The 22598-nt window shown below is 47.5% G+C and overlaps 1 protein-coding gene across 9 annotated transcripts; it reads right to left on the reverse strand.

Moving 5' to 3' along the window:
- Positions 1–1487: 1487 nt before the first annotated feature.
- kidins220b (kinase D-interacting substrate 220b) lies at positions 1488–21638 on the reverse strand. Of its 9 annotated transcripts, none has more exons than XM_026194936.1 (30): positions 21393–21629; positions 19484–19639; positions 19090–19188; positions 18854–18952; positions 18667–18765; positions 18428–18529; positions 18008–18106; positions 17707–17904; positions 17528–17626; positions 17049–17147; positions 16870–16968; positions 16235–16412; positions 12763–12927; positions 12487–12666; positions 12233–12398; positions 12001–12152; positions 11616–11905; positions 11140–11280; positions 10645–10882; positions 10196–10284; positions 9797–9941; positions 9463–9625; positions 9210–9388; positions 8854–9089; positions 8153–8278; positions 7646–7675; positions 6090–6227; positions 5916–6014; positions 4121–4351; positions 1488–4040 (listed from the first exon to the last, which is right to left on the reverse strand). In XM_026194936.1, the coding sequence occupies exons 2-30, from the start codon at positions 19613–19615 to the stop codon at positions 2847–2849; spliced, it is 5265 nt and encodes a 1754-aa protein (XP_026050721.1). In that variant the 5' UTR covers positions 19616–19639; positions 21393–21629; the 3' UTR covers positions 1488–2846. The 9 variants fall into 9 exon arrangements, 8 of the variants coding, with proteins under 8 accessions (XP_026050721.1, XP_026050719.1, XP_026050720.1 ...); XM_026194934.1 differs by having other exon boundaries at positions 10196–10287; XM_026194935.1 differs by having other exon boundaries at positions 10196–10287; positions 19484–19642.
- Between the last annotated feature and the right edge of the window lie 960 nt (positions 21639–22598).

Here is a 22598-nt window from a genome sequence, read left to right on the forward strand (position 1 = left end):
TATAAATCTGAATTTAAGAAGTCCAAAGAAGTCAAATTAAATATGTGAAGAAAATAAAGTCTTTAAAGTCCAACTTTTTAAAATTATCCTAATGGTTTAGATTTGTTTGCCACAAATGTTTGTTTGCTTATTTGTTTGTGAAGTGGAGACATCAACAGATTTATTTCCTCACAGGAAGTAATTGATGAACATCAGCAGGCTCATTTGGTTCAGTTCATTCCTACATTTCACATCATACCCTCACTTTTACCTGGTTGGCTCAAATTAGAGTCAATGAAGGGGAGAGTTGTGTCATTCCAGTCACTCCTGTGGACCATTTTTTGCAATAATGGCAGATCATGGAGCGTCGCCATAGTTACAATAGTTAGCAGTCTATGCTAGTCATGCCCCAGAGATGTATCAGTACAGACTCCAGGGCCGTGCAGAGATGTTTGAAAGGGCGGGTGCTCAAATCTCCTTCACATCCCCCCTCCCCTGCATGTGTCTGACAGACTCTGAGGCATTTATAAAAGGTCAAAACAGGTCTGTGTCACAATCCAATGGGCCGCTCAGCACTGTGGGAATTATGTGATGGCAGCAAATTCTGCCCCCTGCTGACACGTCTCTGATTTAACATTTAATCAGCTTCAGACTGTCTGATGAACTGCAGTTTTAAATAAAGCACTGTTAAAAACTTTAATTATCCTTCAGCTCCACAGACAAAGGACGAACAGCCTTCATCATCATCACATCTTCACTATCAACATGTTTACCATGTTTCATTGTTGCTGTTTCCTGCTATAGTCCAGGCGGATCAGAGTCATGTGATTGCAGGAGAGGCAGATGTTTGGCATCTTATCACCCATGGTAACAGCATTCCGATCCAGCTGGAACATCCAAACCAGGACACACACACACACACACACTTGTTTTTATATCTTTGTGGGGACATCTAATTGAGATAATACTTCCCCTATGCACTAACCCTAACAGCCAACATGAATGCCCAATTCTAACCCTGAGCTTAAACCTAACCTTAACCTAACTGTAACCCTGACACTAAAACCATATTTTGAGTCTCAGACATGTCTTCAAACTCGTGGGGACAGACATTTTGTCCATTAACGGCTGAAACTTTTAAAATATTGAAATGTAAATAGTTTATGAAAATATTTTTAAACATTAATTCTAATAAAAATATTTTTCCACTCAAATGAAAAAAGTATAGGGTCTGTAAAATGAAAATAAGAAACCTAGCATAAGTTTTTGGATTTTTCCCTTTAAACTAAGGAAGGCCAAAAGTTAAAAAATCCAAATGAAATACTGAAATAAAAAAATAAACACACAAAAATAAAAAATGTCTTTTAGAAACTGTAAATATTTGTTTTTGCTTCTTTATGTCCAATTTCCTGTAAAAGTTCCTAAAAAGTGTTCAGAACAAAATAAAATATTTATTTATTTAAAATGCTCACTACTGTGTTCATTGTTCAATAAATGTACTCTGATACTTTCAACATGCAGGTTTTTTATTTTTAGTTCACAGAAACATTTTTTCCATTAACTTCGTCCTGAGACAGGTCACATGATCACTGAGAGCGCGAGACACAAACGACAGCGTTACAGAAACATGCTTTTAGAATCTAACACTGAAAACAGCTATATTATTCATTATTTATTTTGAAGGAAACATTTATTTTTGTTATTTTATTCTGAAATCTTAAGATATCTGGATAATTTTGGTATCTTCATTTTCATTTCCTGTCGTTCATAAATGTCCGACAAAGCTCACGTTCACTGCTGATTGGTCAGAATTTTTTTCCTGATGATTGGAGGACGTTAAACTCATCCATGATTTCAAAGATTTTCAGACCAAACGACATGATCACAGATTCACTTCACTGTAAGAGCACCACGTCAGTGTGACACCAAACACAAAAAGCCGATTAAATACTCGTTCACGAAGATCATTGCAAAATAGTTAACAAGGTTTTTTTCTGATTATAACTGACTGCAGTACACCTCAGCAATGGGTAAATAACCCATTTGTAATGCTGAATATCACCAGGGGGCGAAGTGGAAGTCTGCGCTCACCTGTCCAGGTAATTTCTCAGGGTGCTAGTTCACTGTTTGATCAGTTAGAGCAGGTGTTGTTCCAACTCTTTCTCCTGATTGGTCCTTGAAGGATATTCTACTAAACAATCAGGAAGCTCTGCTGATGTTTCTGGACTCACAGGAAGCTGGTGATTTGTATCACCATGGAAACCTTGCTCTAACTGATGAAACACCAGATCATTCCCATTGGCTGGTTTGACCCTAAATAGGTTAGGTGTCTGTCTCTAATTGGCCAATTAGTTTGTGGTGTTCTGACAGCAGGAAGTCACCTCTCTCGCTGTTAAACAATTGGATGCGATGTCAGTGGCGATCGCTTTCAGGGGCGTGAACGATAAGCATCAATAATGAACTCTGTCACGATGTAAACAGGCCGGAAGCGCCCAATCACATCAGAGCAGGACAATAACGACATGCAGCAGCTTCACGTTACGTCTCTACGAAGCTTCATGTTACCTACGGACTACAGGTGAGCATGCACAAACATCTACCATTAACACTGAAATTGAGGTCCTCCAGCAGCCACTCTTCTTCTTCTGCTCAGATTTAAAGTCCAAAACTTCTAAACATATTTTTTCTTCCTAATTTCAGATTTTTGATAATTTTTCAGTCAAATTGAGCTTTTTTTCTTTTTCACTGATCAAATGTTTTTTTTCTTCGTCAAACTCGTCAAACCATTCTAGAGTCCTGATTGGTTGCAGAAGTTGAAAGGCGACTCTCAGTGGACCCTTGGCGCTCTTCCCCTCCTCGCTGTGAGGTCACAGGATGCTCTCACGCTCCTCGCCGAAGGTGACAGTGTCGGAGGACACAGTGCAGATCTCCGGCGGGTCTCCGGGCTTCAGGCCACGCTTCAAGTGAACCACTCTGATGTTCTCGTTGTTTGGCCCCGGCCGAGTAGAAGTTGTGGTGGTTGTGGTGGTCCCGGAGCTCGGGGGGATGATGACCTCGCTGGTGGAGGAGGTGGAGGAGGAGGGGTTGGAGGAGGTGGAGCCCTCTGGGGGCTGGCGGGCGCGGTTGGCCTGCTGGGCATTGGTGTTGTTGTTGAGGGTGACATTGCTTGGCGTGCGGTTCAGGTTGTAGCTCCTGGACGACGGCCAACTCTCCTCCGGGCTGCTCGCCAGCAGGCTGCACTGATCCTCGGAGCAGATGGACATGCGCGCCACCGCCGGGTCCTGCAGGCCGCTGAGGCTGCTGGGAAGGCCACGCTTCCGGGCTAGGCTCTCTTCATTCAGCTCAATCAGGTTGGCCCTGTCCAGCTGCGACAGGTCCGCCTCCTCGTCCTGCAGCGAGTGGTTGGGCGAGCTCTCATTGGACCTCACGCCAGAGTCAGACGAGTCTTTCTTGTCCAGCATGGCATCAGAGAGGTAGTCCTTCCCTTTCAGCGCCAGTGAACCGCCGGGCAGTTTGGGGTCCACCACCTTCTTGCCATCTTTCAGCAGGGGGGCGTGATCCGACTCTTCAGACTCCTCGTCATCGCTGGTCAGCTTCTGGTAGCGCAACCCACCACTGGCCTTCAGCTTGAGATCAGCAGCGCCCTGGAACAGCCCGCCTCTTTCAGCTGAGGACTTGCGGGTGAGCACTGACTTGGAAGACCCGTGGTCACCCTTCTCGTCTTCTTCTCTGATGGGATCTAGCGCCTCACCATTGGAAGCAAAGTCAGTGTTGTCCGCTGCCGGTTTGCTGCTGCTCCTCTTGTTGAAGGATTTGCGTCCATCCTGCTCGGTGCCATCCTTGCTCTTATCCTCAGATGATGATGTCATGAACTGTCCCGGTTGTGGTTGGATGGGCTTCTCCCCAGTGATGACGCCCAACTCCAGCTGGGCCATCTGGGCGATGTATTCCTGGTAGGCATCGCGGTACTCTGCCTGCTGCTTGTCCGTCAGCTTGGAGATGTCATTGGAGGACTCCTGCGAGTTCAGACTGGTCATGCTGGCGGTTCTGTGAGCGCCACCCTGAAGACAGACAGAAAACAACATTCTTCAGCATCAGACCCCTCACATCTGACATCACAGATCACATGTTCTATAGTTACCATCCACGGCATGTTTCCGTGTCGCTGCGGGTCATCCAGTCCCACCGTACTCAGCTCCTCGAAGCTCAGGTTGAAGCTGTACATTGGTGATGCATCCGTGTTCGGGGCGCCAGCGTGGGGTGGAGCCATCACTCGCCTTACTGGCTCGATGTGACCGCCAATGACGCTACCTTGCTCGCTGGCAGTTTCCTCATGTAGCACCTGGCTCTCAATGTGACGCATGTCCAAAACCTTCAGCAGGAAGGAGGAGGTGGATCTTATTTTAAGTCATTACATAGCAGTAAACCAAGATGTGTTTTATGTGGAAATGAACCCAAAAGCTGCTGCAGGTCACTGAAAACTGTTTTAATAAACCCCAATTTTTTGGTTTTCCACTGCTACAGGGTTTCTGTTTTAGAAAATTCACCTATATGGAGATAATTTTACGCTATTAGTCAGTAATGCTAATGATATTCTTAGCATTAGTGACGCTCTATGGTCCTAGTTTTACTGGACCTCTCTTCGGCCTTTGATACGGTGGACCATAACATTTTATTACTAAGACTTGAGCACACTGGGTATTAGAGGCACTGCCCTCGACTGGTTTAAATCATACCTCGCTGATAGATCCTTATCAGTTCACTTAGGCACCTTCTCCTCTTCCTCTGCTCCGGTCTGTTGTGGTGTGCCTCAAGGATCAGTTTTAGGCCCTATTCTCTTCTCATTGTATTTGCTCCCTCTAGACGCAATCTTTGAAAAATACAATATCGCCTTCCACTGTTATGCCGATGACATACAGATCTATTTTGAACTTACTGACGACCTTGCTGTGTCCCTGCACTACTTTCAAGAATGCATGCGGGAGGTCAAAGAATGGTTCCTGAGTAATTCCCTCGTTTTAAACGATAAGAAGACTGAGATTGTGGTGTTCAACAGTAATATCCCTCGTGTACTGCTGGATAGCTCGCTCAAACTCGATAAGCAAGTGTCTGCTGTAGTGAGATCTAGCTTCCACCAACTGCGCCTTATCTCTAAGGCTAGGCATTATGAGGACCTGGAGAAGCTTATTCACGCTTTTGTGACCTCCAGGTTGGATTATTGTAACTCTTGGTACTACGGTCTTCCCTCTTCTCTTCTTCTTAGACTCCAAACAGTCCAAAATGCAGCAGCCCGCCTTTTGACTGGTACCAGGAAATTTTGCCATATTACTCCTGTCCTAGCTAGCCTGCATTGGCTGCCCATAAAGTACCGTATTCAATTTAAAATATTACTCCTTACTTTCAAAACTATTAATAAATTAGCGCCAAGTTATCTTAGTGAACTTCTCAAACCACATACTCCTGCTAGAACACTCAGATCTGCCACTCAACTACTTCTGACCCAACCCAGATCTCGACTGAAGTCCCGGGGTGACCGTGCGCTTGCTCTGGCTGCCCCGGTACTGTGGAACACCCTTCCTCTCGACCTCCGCGCATCTGATTCCATTGCACTGTTCAAATCACGATTAAAAACCCACTTATTCAATCTTACCTTTCCCTCTAGTTAATATTTCTTTTATATCATGCACTTTTATGCTCATTTAAATTCTTGTTTGCTCTGTACCTGTTGCTTTCCTATGTATCAGTGGCAGTTATCTGCTTGCATACTTAGTACTTACTTTGATCCTATTTCTATTATCCTCCACCTATTCTCTATCTTACTTGTTAAGCACCTTGGCATAACCTTGGTTTTTAAGTGTGCTTTATAAATAAAGTTTATTATTATTATTATTATTATTATTATTATTATTATTAATGCATTCACTGCCTGGACTGACCGTTGCCCTGAAGAGCTGCCAGTCTCCAAAGTTCATGTTCATTTCCTTCTTCAGCTCGTCGATGTTACACTGAGACAGAACTCTGCCGTTAACGTTTGCCTGAAAATGAAAAACATTTGTATTTCAGTCTCAGGTCCCTGGCTTTCTGCTTTCCTGTGAAGTTGTGTCACTGACCTTCCTGATGGTGGCGGTGTACTGTCCTATCATGCTCTGGTCGATGCCTTCCATATGCCGCACGCGCTCACAGACAGCCTCTGTGGTCATGGAGCTTAGGAGGACGGGCGGAGTGGCAGACGCAACGGAGGCGGAGCCCTGAACACAGATATATTTCCCAGGGAAAAATATCCAACATTTTTTAGATTTTAATAACAAATGTCATTATTTTCAGATGTGACATCCAGCTGTGAGATGAATAGAAACTTCATCCAAATCCTGGCAGGTTAAAGTCTCAACCTGAGCTTAATGCTTTTAGCTCAACATTTCTCTTCAGTGACTCCACCAGACTAAAAACATAAACGCTAACTCAGGTAAAAGTACACCTGACAGACATGTAAAAGACAGATGTAGCCACTGTGAGATCGCCCACTGATCAGCTTCACCACTGTTAACTTGGTCTTTAGAAATCAGATGTGAGGAAGAGCAGCAGCTCTGAAAATCATCATGCATAATTGGAAAATTTTCTCTCATGCTCAGAATGACCAAAATTTATTGAATAACCTTGTTTTGACCCGATATGAGAGACTAAGCAACATAAGGAAGGTATTTATAAATGTCAGAGGTCATCCCACAGACTTCTATAGAACCAGAAGAAATTTTACAGTGTCACCTCCTGGCGGCCATAAAATCCAAAACAGTTTAAGGCACACGTGACTGCTTTATTTTTTGGACCCAGAAGCTACGTCCATGTTTTGTACTACCTCTGATGTACAGTTTATCTGGATCTGGATAACCATGTCACGTGACTTAGCACAGCTAGCACAGGACTCATCTGTTTCTTTTAGGCCAATTTTTAATTTTAAGATAACTTTTTGCTGAAACGTGGCCTGAAACACAGAAATGTCCCCAATGACATACAGAAAATTACTGTCCAACAGATGTTTTAAAGCTTTGTGAGCACCTTTAACTCACAGTCAGGACATTTTTTCACCATGCAGAGGTGGGGCTGGGGGAGTTTGGGGTGGTGAGCAGCTGTGTGGGTTAGCAGTGAGGGGTCAAAAGTCAAGTTAAAGTTTCTGAATAGATCAAACAACAAATTTTTGATCTATGCCACTACTACTTTTTGAAGCCACATGCTAGTAGAGGCAAGGTGCATGCTGGGGGGTTGTAGTGGTTGGAACACTTCCTCCTTTGGTCCACAGCATCCGGCTCAAGTCCGGCTGAAGTTCAGATCGGTCACTGCTCAATCACTGGCTCATGTTCATGCTTGGATCTGTTTTTCATTTCACTGTAACTACAAATCAGAAATTTTGCTCCTTAAATAAAAACAGAGCATGCTCAGTTGTGAAGCGAAGTATTTCATAAAAAGTCACTTGTTATGTTTCAAGTGTTCCTGTGGGAACCTGTTGTGTCTGAAACATCCTTGAGAACCTCACAGAAAACTTCTGAGGCCGATTTGTCAGCTGGCTGAACGAGAGCGATCAACACCAAAACACGCGGACGCTTGCTGTGGACACTTCAGGAAGGAAGGAGGGAAAGAGACAAGGAGGGTCATGTTAGGTAAGGTTAAATACCTGCTTCCTTTTCAAAGAAGAACTCTTAGACTGCAGACAGACAGACAGTTTGGGGATGAAAACATGAGGAAACACAGATGAACGACAGGACAGCACAATGATTTCTACTGAAGGCACAGTTTTAAGAAACCGCCACTGGTTCAGTGTTTCCAGAAACCAAAGAGGAGAATAACAGCAGCAGTAAAAGAGGGGAAAACAGAGGAGCCTTCACAGACCACAAGCAAAGAAAACTAAAACTCTGACTTAGACTCTTTCTAGATTTCTAGAGGAAAACCTCTGAGCAAACAAACATCTGGTGGGCGGAGTTTCGAAAAGATTTTATTCTAAAATATTTTATGTTTCTTCTTCACCAGGTAATAAAACTAAACATTTTAAGTTTCAGATTCAAAAACTGAAAACAGACAAGTTTCATTATTTTTTCACATTTTAAGACGAAATATCAGAAAAATAGAAACTTGTTAAAAACGTTCATGTTGAGTCATAGCTTCCAGCTACGGCCGTACTTACAGGAGCGGCGGGAGCAGCGGCATCCCTGCTGAAGGAGCTTTTAGGAGGTGGTCGTGGATGGAGGTGTGGTGGGAAGGAAGCCACGAGTGGGCGTGGCAGCTGGTAAAGGTGGTGGGGAAAATATGGCTGAGGGGGAGGAGGTGAAAAATTTAAATAATGTCGGTGGATGTGATGAAACATAAAAAAACCTGTCAAATCAAAGAGCGAATCCCTGCCGCCTGACACCCGGTCAGCGTCAGCAGACAATTGACAAGAATAAAACAGGAATGTGAAACTTTGAATTTTTATTTCAATGTGTTTCATGAACATTTGTGTTTTTTGTCGTTTCTGTTTGTATTTCTGTGCTTTTTTTGTTATGATGTCAAAACTTTTGACGCATTCAAAATAAAAAAATCATCATTAGCTGAAGCTAGCTGAAAGTTGAACTTTATTCAACTCTCTGTGAAGCTTTCTGTCGACTCCTTTTACTCTACGGAGCTGGACGGCAGCCTGTCAGCTGATCGGTGGGCTGTGTGAGACAGCAGGGATTCAGTGAAACAGGAAATGAAATCAAATCAAGCAAAACAACACAAACGATGAAAGGGACTGAGGCGGGACAGTCGTCACGTGAACCGATGACATCGCTACGCTACCTGCTGCTCAGCCACCTACAGGATTCAATGACATCATGAGGTGTGGGCAGGGGCGGGGCCTTTACTCACTCTGTTGTAGAAGGGATGCTGTGTGCTGGCCATGCCGCTGTAGTAGCTGCTGTGAGGTGGCGGGGAGACCACGCCCCCCGCCGGTGGGTTGAAAGGCCCGGTGAAGGACGCAGAGGGCGAGCACGTCGACGACACCTGACTGTAGACTGATGTGGGGCGGGGCTGAGCTTCCTGCAGGGGCAGGGGTGGGTACGTGACTCCGCCCATGTTCATCTGCTCACGGGCAGCGCGAACATCTGTGGAGGAATCTCAAACTGATGATGTCATCAAATCACGCCACGCTCATGAGAGCAACAGGAAGTACAGTCAGCAATACACTGAGCAGTATTTTCAGCAGTACTGAGCAGTACTCGTACCTGCAATGATTTCACGGAGTTTGGGGTCCAGGTTGACGGTGCAAGGCAGGAAGGTGCGAATGTCCCTCGCTGTAAGGACAGGTGTCCGTGATGACAGGAAGACCTCGAAGCTGCGCACGTCTCCGTCGATCTCCAGCAGCGGCTCCACGTCCTTTGTGGTTGGGATGTTCTTAGACACTCTTAGGGAGAGAGGACACACTGATCAGCTGACGCAGTGTCGTTTTACACCTGTGGAGGGAGGGTGACCTCTGACCTCTCATAGATGGTCTTGAGCGTGGCATGGTCAGGGACTCCGTCGGTCTCCTCCAGGTACAGGATGAGCCAGGACGTCCTGTAGGGCCACTGCTCCGTCAGGTTGATCCACGACGCCAGGCGGTCCCAGTTAAAGCTGATCTGATTGGCTCGTAGCAGACGGCCTGGACAGGAGCAGGCGGGGTTAAAAACTGCATTATTATTATGATAATAATAATAAAAATGTTTTTTTAATGAAAAATACTGGAATGAACCAACAAGATCAGCAGGAAGTGGCAGACGGGCTGACGGCAGTCAGACCGTGTCCTGCTAATAATGAAGGTGATGGAGGTCACCTGTGACGGAGACAATGTTCAGCAGCCTCCTCATCGTCTGTGGGCTGATGTCGCTGAACCAATCCTCCGTCACCATCAGCTTCGTCAGGTCGAACGACATCTGACGCGTCACCGAGCGCTGCACCTGGCGGCGCCGGTACGTTTCCTGCAAAGTGCACCACACAGGTCACATGACCACACGCACAAGGGATAGAGTATATTTACACAAGCTGTCAATCAAGAAACAGCAGCTCATTGACACAGTCAATAAACGGACCTGATCACATCTAATCACATCACACCCTTTTCAAATTAAAACCTGAAAAGCAGCTGGATTTAATTCAATCAGAGGAAACATGAGACCACCTACAAGTCATCAGATTAACACACACACACACACACACAGACACACACACTCACCCGACGGTTGAGCGTCGTCTTGCTGCCAAACTTGGTTAATTCTCCCAGACTGTGCTGAGACAGCTTCCTGTCTAGCTCCTCATGCCACCCTGCTGACACACAAACAGATGTAAACATTATGTCGTTCTGTAACCACAGACAGAGGTGAGTATGATGTGTGCAGATATTCTGGGATTACAGAATAGCCTCTGCACTCCTGCTCCTCTAATTCATACTTTTATCTTAGTAAGAAAAATAAAACCGAAGGTTTATTTTCAGGTCCAGACTGAATCTGAGTGAATCTCTGTGAGACTTCATCGAACATGATTTCAGAGCAGACGCGGTCACGTGACAGCAGAAGGATGTGACAACAGGCTGCTGATGTCACCTGCACGCTTCATTAATCGGCTACGATAAAAAGCGATGTAACTGCAAGTCTCGTATAACGTAGTCATTGTGTGTGTGGATACCATCGGCGGTGGTGACGTCTCCGTTGGTGGGCGTGGCAGTGCACATCTTCCTGGCGCTGGAGAGGCCCCTGCTGTTGAGAAAGACAGGCAGGTGCACGATGTTCCTCATGTAGTCGTGCCCGTTGATGTTGGAGTCGCGTAGGACGCTGTTCAGGTTCTGGTTGATGGCCTTGATGATGATGTGCGGGTCACTGGCAAAGATGGAGATGAAGGGCCCTTTGGAGAACAGCACACGCACCTGCAGGAGGGACATGCCCACACTGACCATCTGAGGTAACTTTCTGCCCTTTCAAAGTAAATCTGACCCACGTGATGAGAGCTGAGCTGTTCCGACTGATCACATTCATCTAATGAAAACACGATTCAGCTTGACTAAGGCTGTGATGTCACAGCTAACGTTTGCGTTAAAGATGACGATGAGGTCAGACTGTGTCCATGCTTCTGCTCCGTTATCTTTAAAAACACTGACTGAATGAAGCCGTGTGAGCGTCTCACCGTGTCGAGCATCTGCAGAACTTTGTCCTGTTCGCAGGAGTCCAGCCCATCAATGACCACCGCCAGCCTCGTCTGGTGCTGCGTGAACCCGTCGATCGTCTTCGCCATCCTTGCCATCAGCTCCACCTCGTGCTTCAGGACCTGCAGGAGAAAGTGTGCAGAAGCATCAGAATTCAGCTCAGACAGACTCTTCAGTCTCTGAGCTCACACTAACAAACTCAAATGACCACCCCCATGCTCTTATTCTGAAAGTTCACCACAGCACACAAGCTACATGAAGCTTTTTCCTGTGTGCAGAACCAGCCAATTACGTTCAAGGGCTCATTCAGAACCAGGAAGACTCCTGAGCTACACCCTTGCCCCCGCCTCTTGTTTCCCTCCACCAGAGACATCAGAGGATTAAAAACACTGAAACTAAAGACCCTCAGGCTCAAGGAGACCCCCTCGCCGCTCCATAGACTGTGTCCTCTCCTCACCTTCATGAAGCCCTCGCTCTTCAGCTTGTGCATCCTGTTGGCGGCACTGTGGAGCCTCTTCCTCTGCGAGTTCAGCACCGAGTCGGTCACCTGCCACCACGTCCTGCAGTTGAGCAGCAGAGCAAGGCCAACCACGCTGCCGATGGCGATCAGCACCGCGTTCACTGTCCGGTTCTCGCCATCCACCTTGAAGACGGCCAGCAGCGCCATGCCGGTGACGAGACAGGCCAGCACGACGGTGAAGAGGATGAAGGACGGCACGCAGCACGTCTTCTTCCACTTCCTCTTACCTGAGAGCACCGAAGAAGAAGAGATTGAGCCAAACTGGACTTGGGTCAGGTGACCTCAAGAAGCGCAGGCTGCCAGACAGGACATGATGCAATACCTTGCGTCTCCTCGGTCTTAAACACTCTAAAGAGTCGTGTGGCGAGGAAGCCGAACTCTCGCTCGCAGGCGTCCGACAGCGTGGCGATCATCTCGGCCATCGATGTTTCTCCTCCAACGCTGGACAGCCGGTTATAGTCTGTGAATAGGAACCTGCAGGAGACAAGTGACATCATCATGACATCAGCGTGACATTACTGTGACATCATGACCTCCCTATGTGGTGGCGTTACCTGACGGGCAGCGCTCGTGTGCTCTGCTCCGGAAGCTCCGGCGGGTTCACGAACATCAGCTTCAACAGCAGCTCCAGGTACCCGATGTGCCGCGCCAGGCGGGTGCTCAGCAGCCACGCCCACGTCCAGTTATCTCCCTCCCTCCGGCCGCCAAAGTACACCACCACTACAGAATGTAAAAGGTTATGTGAACACCGGTGGCAGTACAGGAGGTCATGTGTTAACGTGCGGCATAACATCGAAGCGTTTCTCACCAAAGAAGAGGTAAAGCAGGGCAAGCAGGCTGAGTGAGACCGCCATGGCGAGCTTGGGGTCCACACTGAAGCCGAGGATGATGGCGATGGAGCCACAGAGCAGCAAGGACAAGAAGACAACGAGCCAGGAGAACTGAAACAGCGGCTCAATCTGCTGCCCAGCAAAAGTCTTCATCTCATCTGAGGAGAAAGAGGAGTGTCAGTACGTGTTGGCCAGGTGTACCCTTAGTGTAACGAGCGTGGTGAGCCTGGCGAGCGTGGCGAACACGAACTCACCCTCCAGCTTCTTGAGCAGGAAGGACTTGCCGCTGCCCCACTGAGCGTACAGACCCACACAGATGGGCGGCTGCATGGTGGGCTCGCTCAGGATGTCGGCGAGCGCCGAGCTGTACAGATCGTAGCCCAGCATGTCACCGTCCGTCTCCGAGGGCGACAGGTGACCTGGAGGGGGTGGAGACACAGAGAGTCTTTTATTCTTTTGATTTGAGGATCCCTGAGGACAGAACAGATAAAAGTAATCTGCTGTGGCATTGTAATCAGATTTCTGGAGTCAGAATGATTTTGGTAAGATGAGCTGATCGATTAACACGAGCCTGCGGAGCAGTCCCAGCGTGGCTGATTTCACTCTTTGTATCAATTTACAGCAAACACCAAGTCTGAATGAGCAGAGAGTGCAGAGGGAACTCAAGCCTGCAGCTTCTGAACTTCATTTTCTACTCATGACATTATTTCCTGTGAGTGGGTGTAAATATGTCAATATGCTGATGATACTTTACTGTTCATTCACTCACTCTGCATTCAGTAACCATAAATCAGCTCTTATTGCAGATAAACTACAAGTTTTTCCTTCATCTTTGTTTTTTTTGTTTTTGACTGTCCTATTTGGTTCTTTAGCCATCAAAATTGTCTGAAGGCCAACAAGGATACCCAATAGATTTACTTTACCAAGTGGATCATCACAGCCTTGCTGTATTGGTCCATTTGATCGACCTTTGGTGTTATTATTTATTTATTTTATTTTCCGGAAGAGGTCCGACCAAGCCACGGGCACCAGGCCCCGCCACGCAGCCACCGGGAGTGAGCTGGTACATACTTGAGCACCCAGCCCCGGACACCAAGAACCACCAACGCACTGAAACACATCAGGCAGTGTGGTGAGGATAGATAGGCCTCCATACCTTGGAGGGCCTGAGATGTTCCCAGAGAGGTGCAGTCTAAGACCCGACCTGACATATAAACACAGACGAACAGGCACACAGAGACACAAACCTGCATTCCCACCCTCATGCACACATATACGAATACTCAGCACTCACCCAACGGGAAGACAGACACAAATGGACACTGTACACACAATCACACTCCCCAAACATACTCTATAGCCCGGGTCCAGGTACCTTCGCCCGTAGAAAGCAACTAGACCCAGGAGATGTTACCCTTTCCCCCGGGATGGAGACAAGCAGACCGCCCCCGGCTCCGTAGCAGCAGGGAGGCCCCGCATCCGGGACCCCAATCGGACGGTCAACACCTCCTCCCAGCCCCTCCGCCCTGATGGCTAGCAGACAACAGGGGTGTGTGAAGACCCCATACATCCCTTCACCTGCTGATGTGTAGTGTTGCTGCGTGTTGTTCTAAAGTGCATTTAGAACACGGGAGGGCATGGTGCTTCCTGCCAGAGAACAGCAGGTGTCAGCACAGCCCCGAGGTGACATTGAATACACAGACCATCCTCTGGACGCTGTATAACGTGCCCGTTCCCAAGGCCCTATATGTATGTGTTATGAGAGGGTGATAATGTGGATGTGTGGAATAAAATTGAGGCACAAGTGGCCATAAGGGGACAGAGGGGGAATGCCTCCCCTGCACCGTGGTGGTAACCCAAGCCTCCAAGGTCCAGCCAGGGCCCCAGCCCGGAGGCAGAGCACCCCCAGAACCCCAAGCCCCCACGCCTGCCCCAGACCCACCCAGGGCAGCCAGGCTACCAGGCCAGTAACCTACGTCTGCCAGCACAGACCCTCCCCCAGCCCTGCAGCACGCAGTCACGAGGGAAACACCATCTAAGAGCCACCACACCCCCTAACCATTTCATGACCACAACCCCCGGGTTAAGCCCTCCAGGGAAAATGTCCCTAAGTAAGAGAGGAATGCCAAGACCTCTACGTTGGAGAGACCAAACAGCCACTTCACAAGCGCATGGCACAACACAGAAGAGCCACCTCCACAGGACAAGACTCAGCAGTCCATCTGCATCTTAAGGATAAAGGACACTCTTTCGAGGATGCCAATGTTCACATTTTGGACAGAGAGGACAGATGGTTTGAAAGAGGAGTGAAAGAAGCCATCTATGTCCACTGTGAGCGACCATCTTTGAACAGAGGCGGGGGTTTACGACACCAACTCTCTGCCATCTATAATCCAGTTTTGAGATCCCTTCCCAGACGCCTTAACGCCCACTCACATCCCAGGCCATGTGACCTCAGGAAATCACTTAATGGGGTGGGGCTAGGTTTCACAATGAGCTCACCCGAAACTCTGGCTGATTGTGACCTACATCCGTTTTCACACATTGGCTCATGTGATTAGGTAGAGGATCATTAGGGGGTCCATTGTCCCCCTTGGGGGGGTCACTCCCACAGGGCTTAAATCTGGGACTCTCCACCTTTTGACCCTAGAACTGAAGAAGCTTCTCCGATGAGAGGTGAAACGTTTTCAACCAACTTAAAGAAGTCCAGACGCTTTTCTTTCCAAGCTCCTTAAACTACGATGACCTGGATGACTGAGAACCTTCACAGACATGTCCCTAAGGACTCTCCAGATGCCTAAGCCAATCCCTACCTCCACATCAACCACAATAGCGAAGGCAGGACCAAACTACCAGCTGCTGCTAGTGGTTTGATAAAAATTGCAAACAGTGAAGGGGAGAGTGGGCATCCCTGCCAGGTACCCCTCAGGAGACAGAAGCTGGAGGATGTTTGGTCATTTGTTCTGACGCAAGCTGTTGGGGAATTATATAATAATTTTAGCCAGTTTATGAAAGAGTTTCCAAAACCAAATTTGTGCAAAGTTGAAAATAAAAATTTCCAGTTAACTGGAAACGCTTTTTCAGCATCTAGAGACATTATTGTGGTTTCAATGTTTTTACTGCATGAGTAGTCTATTAAATTAAGTAGTCTACGCGTGTTTGTTGATGAGTGCCTACCTTTTACGAAGCTGGTTTTGGTCAGGATGAATTAAAAGGGGGGTTATCTTCTTATCTTTTTGAGAAAGTTTTGCAGATTATTTTGAGGTCTACATTTATAAGGGATACTGTTTAGAATGATCCACATAGTGAAACAGTCTCACAACTTTTAAATATGAGAAAAACTAAGAAGTTTGGTTTCAGCCGAGGATGTTATCACTGTGAGCTGTGCACTGAGGCCAGGCTTTGATTTCTTCATAACACTCTGATCTCTGACTGCAGACTGATCCAGTTATGTGTAACAAGCTGAGGATATCCAGTCTGGCTCCCTGAGCAGCCGCAGCCTACAAAAACACAAAGCACCATGTAAAGCTGCCTCATTACTTCATACTTTCCAATTACAGCTTCTTTCACCTGATTCACTCTTAAGTTTCAGCAGTGAGATCGGCCCAGGTTCATTTAAAGGTTGAAGGAGTGACGAAGAGACTCAAAGCTGAGCAAACATCAACCATAACACTGCGTTTGCGTGCAGTTCAGGCCCACTATGAGGTGAGACAGAAAAAGACGTACGTGCTCCAAAAATCTGCGTCAGGATGCTTTTCTGGTGGCTGCAGTCAACGTTGTACGGAGTCTCTCCAGCCTTGTTGGGGCGGTACAGCAGGCGACCATCTTTGGGGTTCCTGAGGAGGAGCTCGGCCAGGCGCCGGCTCCGCCCCCGGATGGCAATGTGGAGAGGAGTGTCCCCTTTCTGTGAAAACAGGTGTCAGCATCAGGTCCTCTGTAACCTGTTCATTCATTTCACTCTGTGACAAATCTACAGACTAAAAAACAAGCTAAATATTTAAACCTGCTTTTACTTTGAAGGGCAGGTAGATACACGTGATGCTTGTGTCTATGGACTGATTGGTAAATGGTAAATGGACTGATTCTTATATAGCGCTTTTCTACTCTCCCAGAGTACTCAAAGCGCTGTATACAACATGCCTCATTCATTCACCCATTCATAAAAGCACTTCTAAACTCAAGTGCAAACTAACCAACATACACACTCCGATGAACGCATCGGAGGGCAACTTGGGGTTAGTATCTTGCCCAAGGATATTTGGCATGTAGAAAGCCAAGGATCGAACCACCAACCTTCCAATAAGTAGGTCATCTGCTCTATCACCTGAGCCACAGCCACCCCTAGTCTATCTGGCTCTCACCTTGTCCACAGCAGACACCTTTGCTCCTTTGTCAAGTAGTAGCTCCACGATCTCGATGTTCCTCATCTTTGTGGCTTTGATCAGCGGAGTCTCTCCATCCTGAAAGCAAAACTCAGGTTAACCACAGAACCCCACCCCCTACTCTGAGACAGGTGTTCTCAGGTGTGCTGGGCTCTCACCTTGGTGCAGGTCTCTGTGTCGGGGTTACACTGCAGGATGTCTCTCACCATGGTGGCGTTTCCTTTCTCCACGGCCCAGTAAAGAGCCGTCTTATTCTCCTGGAGGTGGAGCAGAGAGATAACATTAGCAACATCACTTTACGCTGCATCTGATTGGCTCCGATCCTCAAGTTCTTCTTTACTGAATGCTCGCAGAGTAACAGCAGTCATCCTTCTCATCAGAATGTTGAAGACACCAGCAAATCAAAACAGAGACAAAACTGCGGAGGACACCAAGTGCCAAAACAATCAAACCTAAACCTGCAACTGAATTAAGTAATGATGACACATTTATAAAATATAATCTGTGTTAGTCTGACTGCAGCGTGCATGAAATTGGGAAATGGGAAAGATTTTTCATGTTCATAAACATCTAATGAGCTAAGAAATGAACTCACTGTTTCCAATGTGATGAAGGAAATGTGTCTCCAAAACCTCACCTGCCCTCTGATGTCGATGTCAGCGTATTTGTGCAGCAGAGCTCTGACGATCTCCACGTGCCCGCCCCTCACGGCTCCGATCAGTACCGTATCGCCGCTCTGGAACACACAGGACGCCGTTTAGTTTCCCTGTTATTGAAACCGCGTGTGTCATGTGACGATGCCTGTTGGCGCCTCACCCGGTCAGGGATGTTTACATAGGTGCCGGCATCCAGCAGATCCTGGACGATCTCGGTGTAGCCCTCCTTGGCGGCGATCATCAGTGCCGTATTCCCGTCCTTGTCGGTCATGTTGACGTTGGGGTTCCTCTTCAGCAGCTCCTTCACCACCTCCGTGTACCCGCCCCTCACCGCCACGATCAGTGCTGTCATCGAGTTCTGGGGACAGACAGGAAGTAGTTAACAGAGGTGGGCGCGTATTATTCTGGCATGCCGGCAGTGATGGTGATGATGAAGGTGGTGACGGTGATTAAGGTCGTACCGCCCCCTCCTGGTCAACGTCAGCACCGTTCTCCAGCAGGTGCATCACGCAGTCAAAGTGTCCTTTCCTCGCCGCCCAGATCAGAGGGGTGGTCCCGTACTGTAACACACACACGAAACACACACACCTCTCTGAGCTGCTTTATTGTGAAATATGCCATAGTGTTTGGTGTGTGCTCCTGTGTTGTGTCACTTCCTGTTGTTGTCCATCATGCTACTTATTGTTGTATTGGTGTTATTTTGCAGGACGTTTCCTGTGCAGGTGTTTTTACTTTCTTACTCTCGATTCACTCGAGCCCACAGAGATTAATTTATTTGATGTCAGTCGGATGTTGTGTTGCACTGTTTCCTGTGGTTTCTTGCTGTTTCAGGTCAGGTCATGCAGGTGTGTGTGCTCTCTGTTGGGCTCTCGCCCCCTCACCTTGTCTGAACAGTTGACTTTGGCTCCATTTTGCAGGAGCAGCTTCACGATGTCAGCATGTCCTCGACCTGCGGCCCAGATGATCGGATACACACTGTACTGCTGCGAGGGGCACAGGAGGACATGTCAGCACCATCACTGAAACACTGTGGACTGAAACCATCCAAAACACAACAAAATCTTCCTGCCAAAATCAATTCTCTCGTCCGTGTGTGTTACCTGTGTTGTCTGTGTGTTACCTGTCCTGTAGTGTTGGGGTTGGCCCCGTGTTCCAGCAGCAGTTTTGCAACCTCCACGCGACCTTTATAAGCAGCCCATGTGAGAGCTGTCCAGCCGCCCTGGGACACACACACACACACACACGTTAACCCTCGGTTTAGCTACTCCATTCTCTGCACGACATTTCCCATGAGGCTTTGCTCCCACCATATCCCTGTGCTCGATGTAGGCGCTGTTCTCCAGCAGCTCCTTCACCACCTCCACGTGACCCTCCTTGGCTGCGGAGATCAGAGCCGACCAGCAGTCCTAAAATACACACAGACAAGGTTACCATGGAAACAGGAGCCGGCCAACTTGCCCACCTGTCTCCTAGCAACCATAGCACCGGAGGATGGGGGAGGGTTTTTTTTCCTCATTGGTGACAGAGCACTCGTTTCGCTCACCACATCATCCAGGTTGACATTGGCTCCTCTCCTGATGAGCTCCTGGACGATCTCCAGACTGCCCTGCTCGGCCGCCAGCATCAGAGGAGTCTGACCATTCTGCACACATAGGCAAGAACACAAACAAACAGGTAAACAAACCAGAAAAATAAAACAAGCACTAAGGTAAAAATCACTAAAGAATAAAAGTCAAATAAAAAGTGACCAGAAATGAAAATAATATAATACAACAGCATTAATGAACTGAATTCAAAGAAAAACTACAGTACAAACAATGACACTGAACATGAATGTCATTAAATACAGTTAAAGGAGGGATATCTGTGCTCAAATGCTCTAAAATGTCTTCTGACTGTGAAGCGAGCGCTGCCACCATCACAGCGCAATTACATACGTCACTGCGTCCATCCACTTCCTTGAAGCGATCCAGGTGAGCCTTCAGGGCGGACAGGTTCTCCTCCTCCACGTAGCTGAACAGGTTCTGGATGGCCAACGTGGTCATCTTGATGGACGTGGTAGTGTCCATGTCTGCGGTCTCTCACGGCGCCCCCTGCTGACACAACAACACGGCAGTGAAATGCTTGGCCTGCTGGGTAAAACTGAGCTGAACTTCTGAGATGAAACTCTTAGATTCACTCAGCTGTTGCTCCTCTAACTGCAGCCAAACAGTGACCTTTGAACCTGCTGCAGAAACATGCCGTCCTGTGGTATAAATCAAGCTGCCCCCGTAGCTCCCCCACTTCACCACCACTACCACCGCCTCATTCCCTCATCATTAGTTTTTATTTGAATTCTGTTTAAAGGACAAAGACGTGTTTCTGCATGTTGTTGTTTGAGTTTATGAGACAAAGAAGATCTTAATTACTGATAAAAGCAATTAGCTGTACTTGAGTACTTCCTGTTTGTCAATAATCACACTGAAGTGTCAGTTTTTCTCCTGGTTTTCGGGAGCTGAGCAGCCTGCAGGAGGCGCTGGCAGGTTTAGTGAGAGGCAGCTGCAGCCTGTTTAAATCTCTGTGACATTTCTGTGGTGCAGACATCAGCCAGTGTCTGAAGACAGTTTCCTTTGAAACAAGCTGACCTGAGATCTGCTGGCGGCTCTGCTCTATGCCTGATAAAACAGGAAGTCATCATCTAACGGACAAACCGCCATGAACAGACAGCCTGAGGTCTGTCCACATGAGCGAGCGTTTCCCTCTAATCAGCCACAAACACGCCCACAGCTTTCTGCCAGGAGCCAAGGGATAAAAACAACCCAGGTGAATATGTTCCAGGATTTCTCCAGTCGTGGATCCTCACTTTTACACCTCAACTCATCCTCTTTTACACTAAAACCCATTTCTCCTCATTCGCTGGCTTCTGGAAGCCTACTGAGGGGCACGGCACAGATCTGCTAATCTGTAACATCCAAATAAAATTTTAAAACTGGAGCTTGTTGGACAGTTTGTCTAGAGGCCAGAGGTCACACAGAAGAGTCAGAAAAAGGTCAGAGCTGCTTCAAAGTCCCAGAACAAAGATTGAGATGCCGGCATGAGCAGAGTCACAGATACTGAAATCTTTATGGATTCATACTGAAGAGCAGACAATAACTGTGTCTGAGGAGCAGCTCCAATATGTCACAGAATTCATTAATGTGCTAATAGTGACGTCTTCGATAATCCCACTGTTTACAGCTCAGGACCAGCAACAAATAAATAATAGATAAATAAATACATGTAGATAAATCAGACAATTTTAATCCAGTCACAATAATAATGATCGATTAACTGCGGAGTTTTTTTTTGTCTGTAGTTATATTGATTGATCAGGTTTTATTGTAAGCTGAATAAGTAGGTACCTGATGACGTCATTTAATGATTTATGTTATTATGTTGACTCTCTGGGGTCCAGTGTTAATAATAACAACCACACTGTAAATGAAGAAACCGCCATGTTTCCGTGCAGTGGTGTATCTGACCGGCCCGGCTGGTCCCGGTGAGGGCAGCGGACTCTCGGACTCATTACCGGTGAAACACCGCCGCCATGTCACCTTAACAGCGCCGTTATCTCCCGCGGTAACCGGGATAACCTTCACCCATTCACCGCCCGGAGCCCCCACCCCTCCCACCACCCCCGAACCAACCAGCAAAAAGCCCCATATTACACCGGTAGCACTCAGATTTTATGTTTTACCGTCGGGGCGGAAATCAAACCGAATCACCCTAATCTGATTTTTCTGACCGATCCGGCGACGTGTCAATCAAACAGCGATCGATGGCAGGGAGGATGCTGCAGAGAGAGCGACGGGAGCAGAGCCCCTCTACCTTCAACGGAGAATCAGAGTGAGTTCGGGCGGTCCGGGTCCGGGGTTTGGCTCCCGTAGATCAGCGGGTCGGTGCGCGTGTCCTCGGCCTGTGTTCGGATGTCAGCCTGAGCTCACTCTCCATCCCCGACAACAGCAGCCATCTTGATCTGATCAGAACAACAGCAGGAGGCACGGAGACAAGGCAGCCAATCGCAGTCCACCGCCCGTCAAGCGTGCCAAAGCCAGCTCGCCGCTTCCGCTCTCGGCTGCTACGATAAAAGCACACATGACAGCAGTTTCCTGTTAGTTTAAAATGACTTAAAATAAAACACCCGCACTCTAAGCCCAGTGTGTTTTTCACTTCCAACGCGTCTTCATCACACATCACCCCCGACCCCCATCTCCACCCAGCCTGCACTCTCTTCTTCACCTCTGCTTAACCTAACTTACACACCTGGTTCCCGTGTTTTCATCACGCTGTACTTCCTTCAGCTCTGCACATCACCATGTTCTCGAAACTCAGAACTGGTACACGTCTTCTTCATTTCCATCATCCGCTCAATTTCCAGCATTGTGCTGTACTTTTTAAACAGACTATTAAAAAGTCCACCACCCTCTCTCCCAGACCTCCCCATACCTGCACAAGTGTCGTCTGGACCAACCTCCTTCAAGTCAAGTGGCTTTATTGTCATTCCAACCATGTACAGTGGTACAGTACACAGTGAAGCGAGACAGTGTTCCTCCAAGACTTTGGTGCTAAATATAACAGACAATAAAGACAGGACTACATACAGTGCAAGTGTGCAAAAATTGCAGAACAATTGCAAAAGAATAAAAGAATAAAACAAAAACAGTGCAACACCAGACAAAGCACAGCAATACAGACACAAGACAGCACAGTAGAAAAGCAAAACAATGACAGTGGGTTGTGCAAAATGACTGAGCATTTTGCAAAAGTAACTTGATGTATGAAGGTATACCTGTGTGTGTCAGTCCAGTCACTGAGTGTTCAGGAGTCTGACGGCTTGGGGGAAGAAACTGTTTCAAAGTCTGGCAGTGAAGGCCCGAATGCTCTGGTACCTCTTGCCAGAAGGCAGCAGGGTGAAGAGTGTGTGTGAGGGGTGTGTAGGTTCCTCCACAATGCTGATGGTTTTGCTGATGCAGTGGGTGCGATAGGTGTCTGTGATGGAGGGAAGAGAGGCTCCAATGATCTTCTCAGCTGTTC

This window comes from Astatotilapia calliptera, chromosome 15 (genome assembly GCF_900246225.1).
Source record: "Astatotilapia calliptera chromosome 15, fAstCal1.2, whole genome shotgun sequence".
Classification (NCBI taxonomy): Eukaryota; Metazoa; Chordata; class Actinopteri; order Cichliformes; family Cichlidae; genus Astatotilapia; species Astatotilapia calliptera.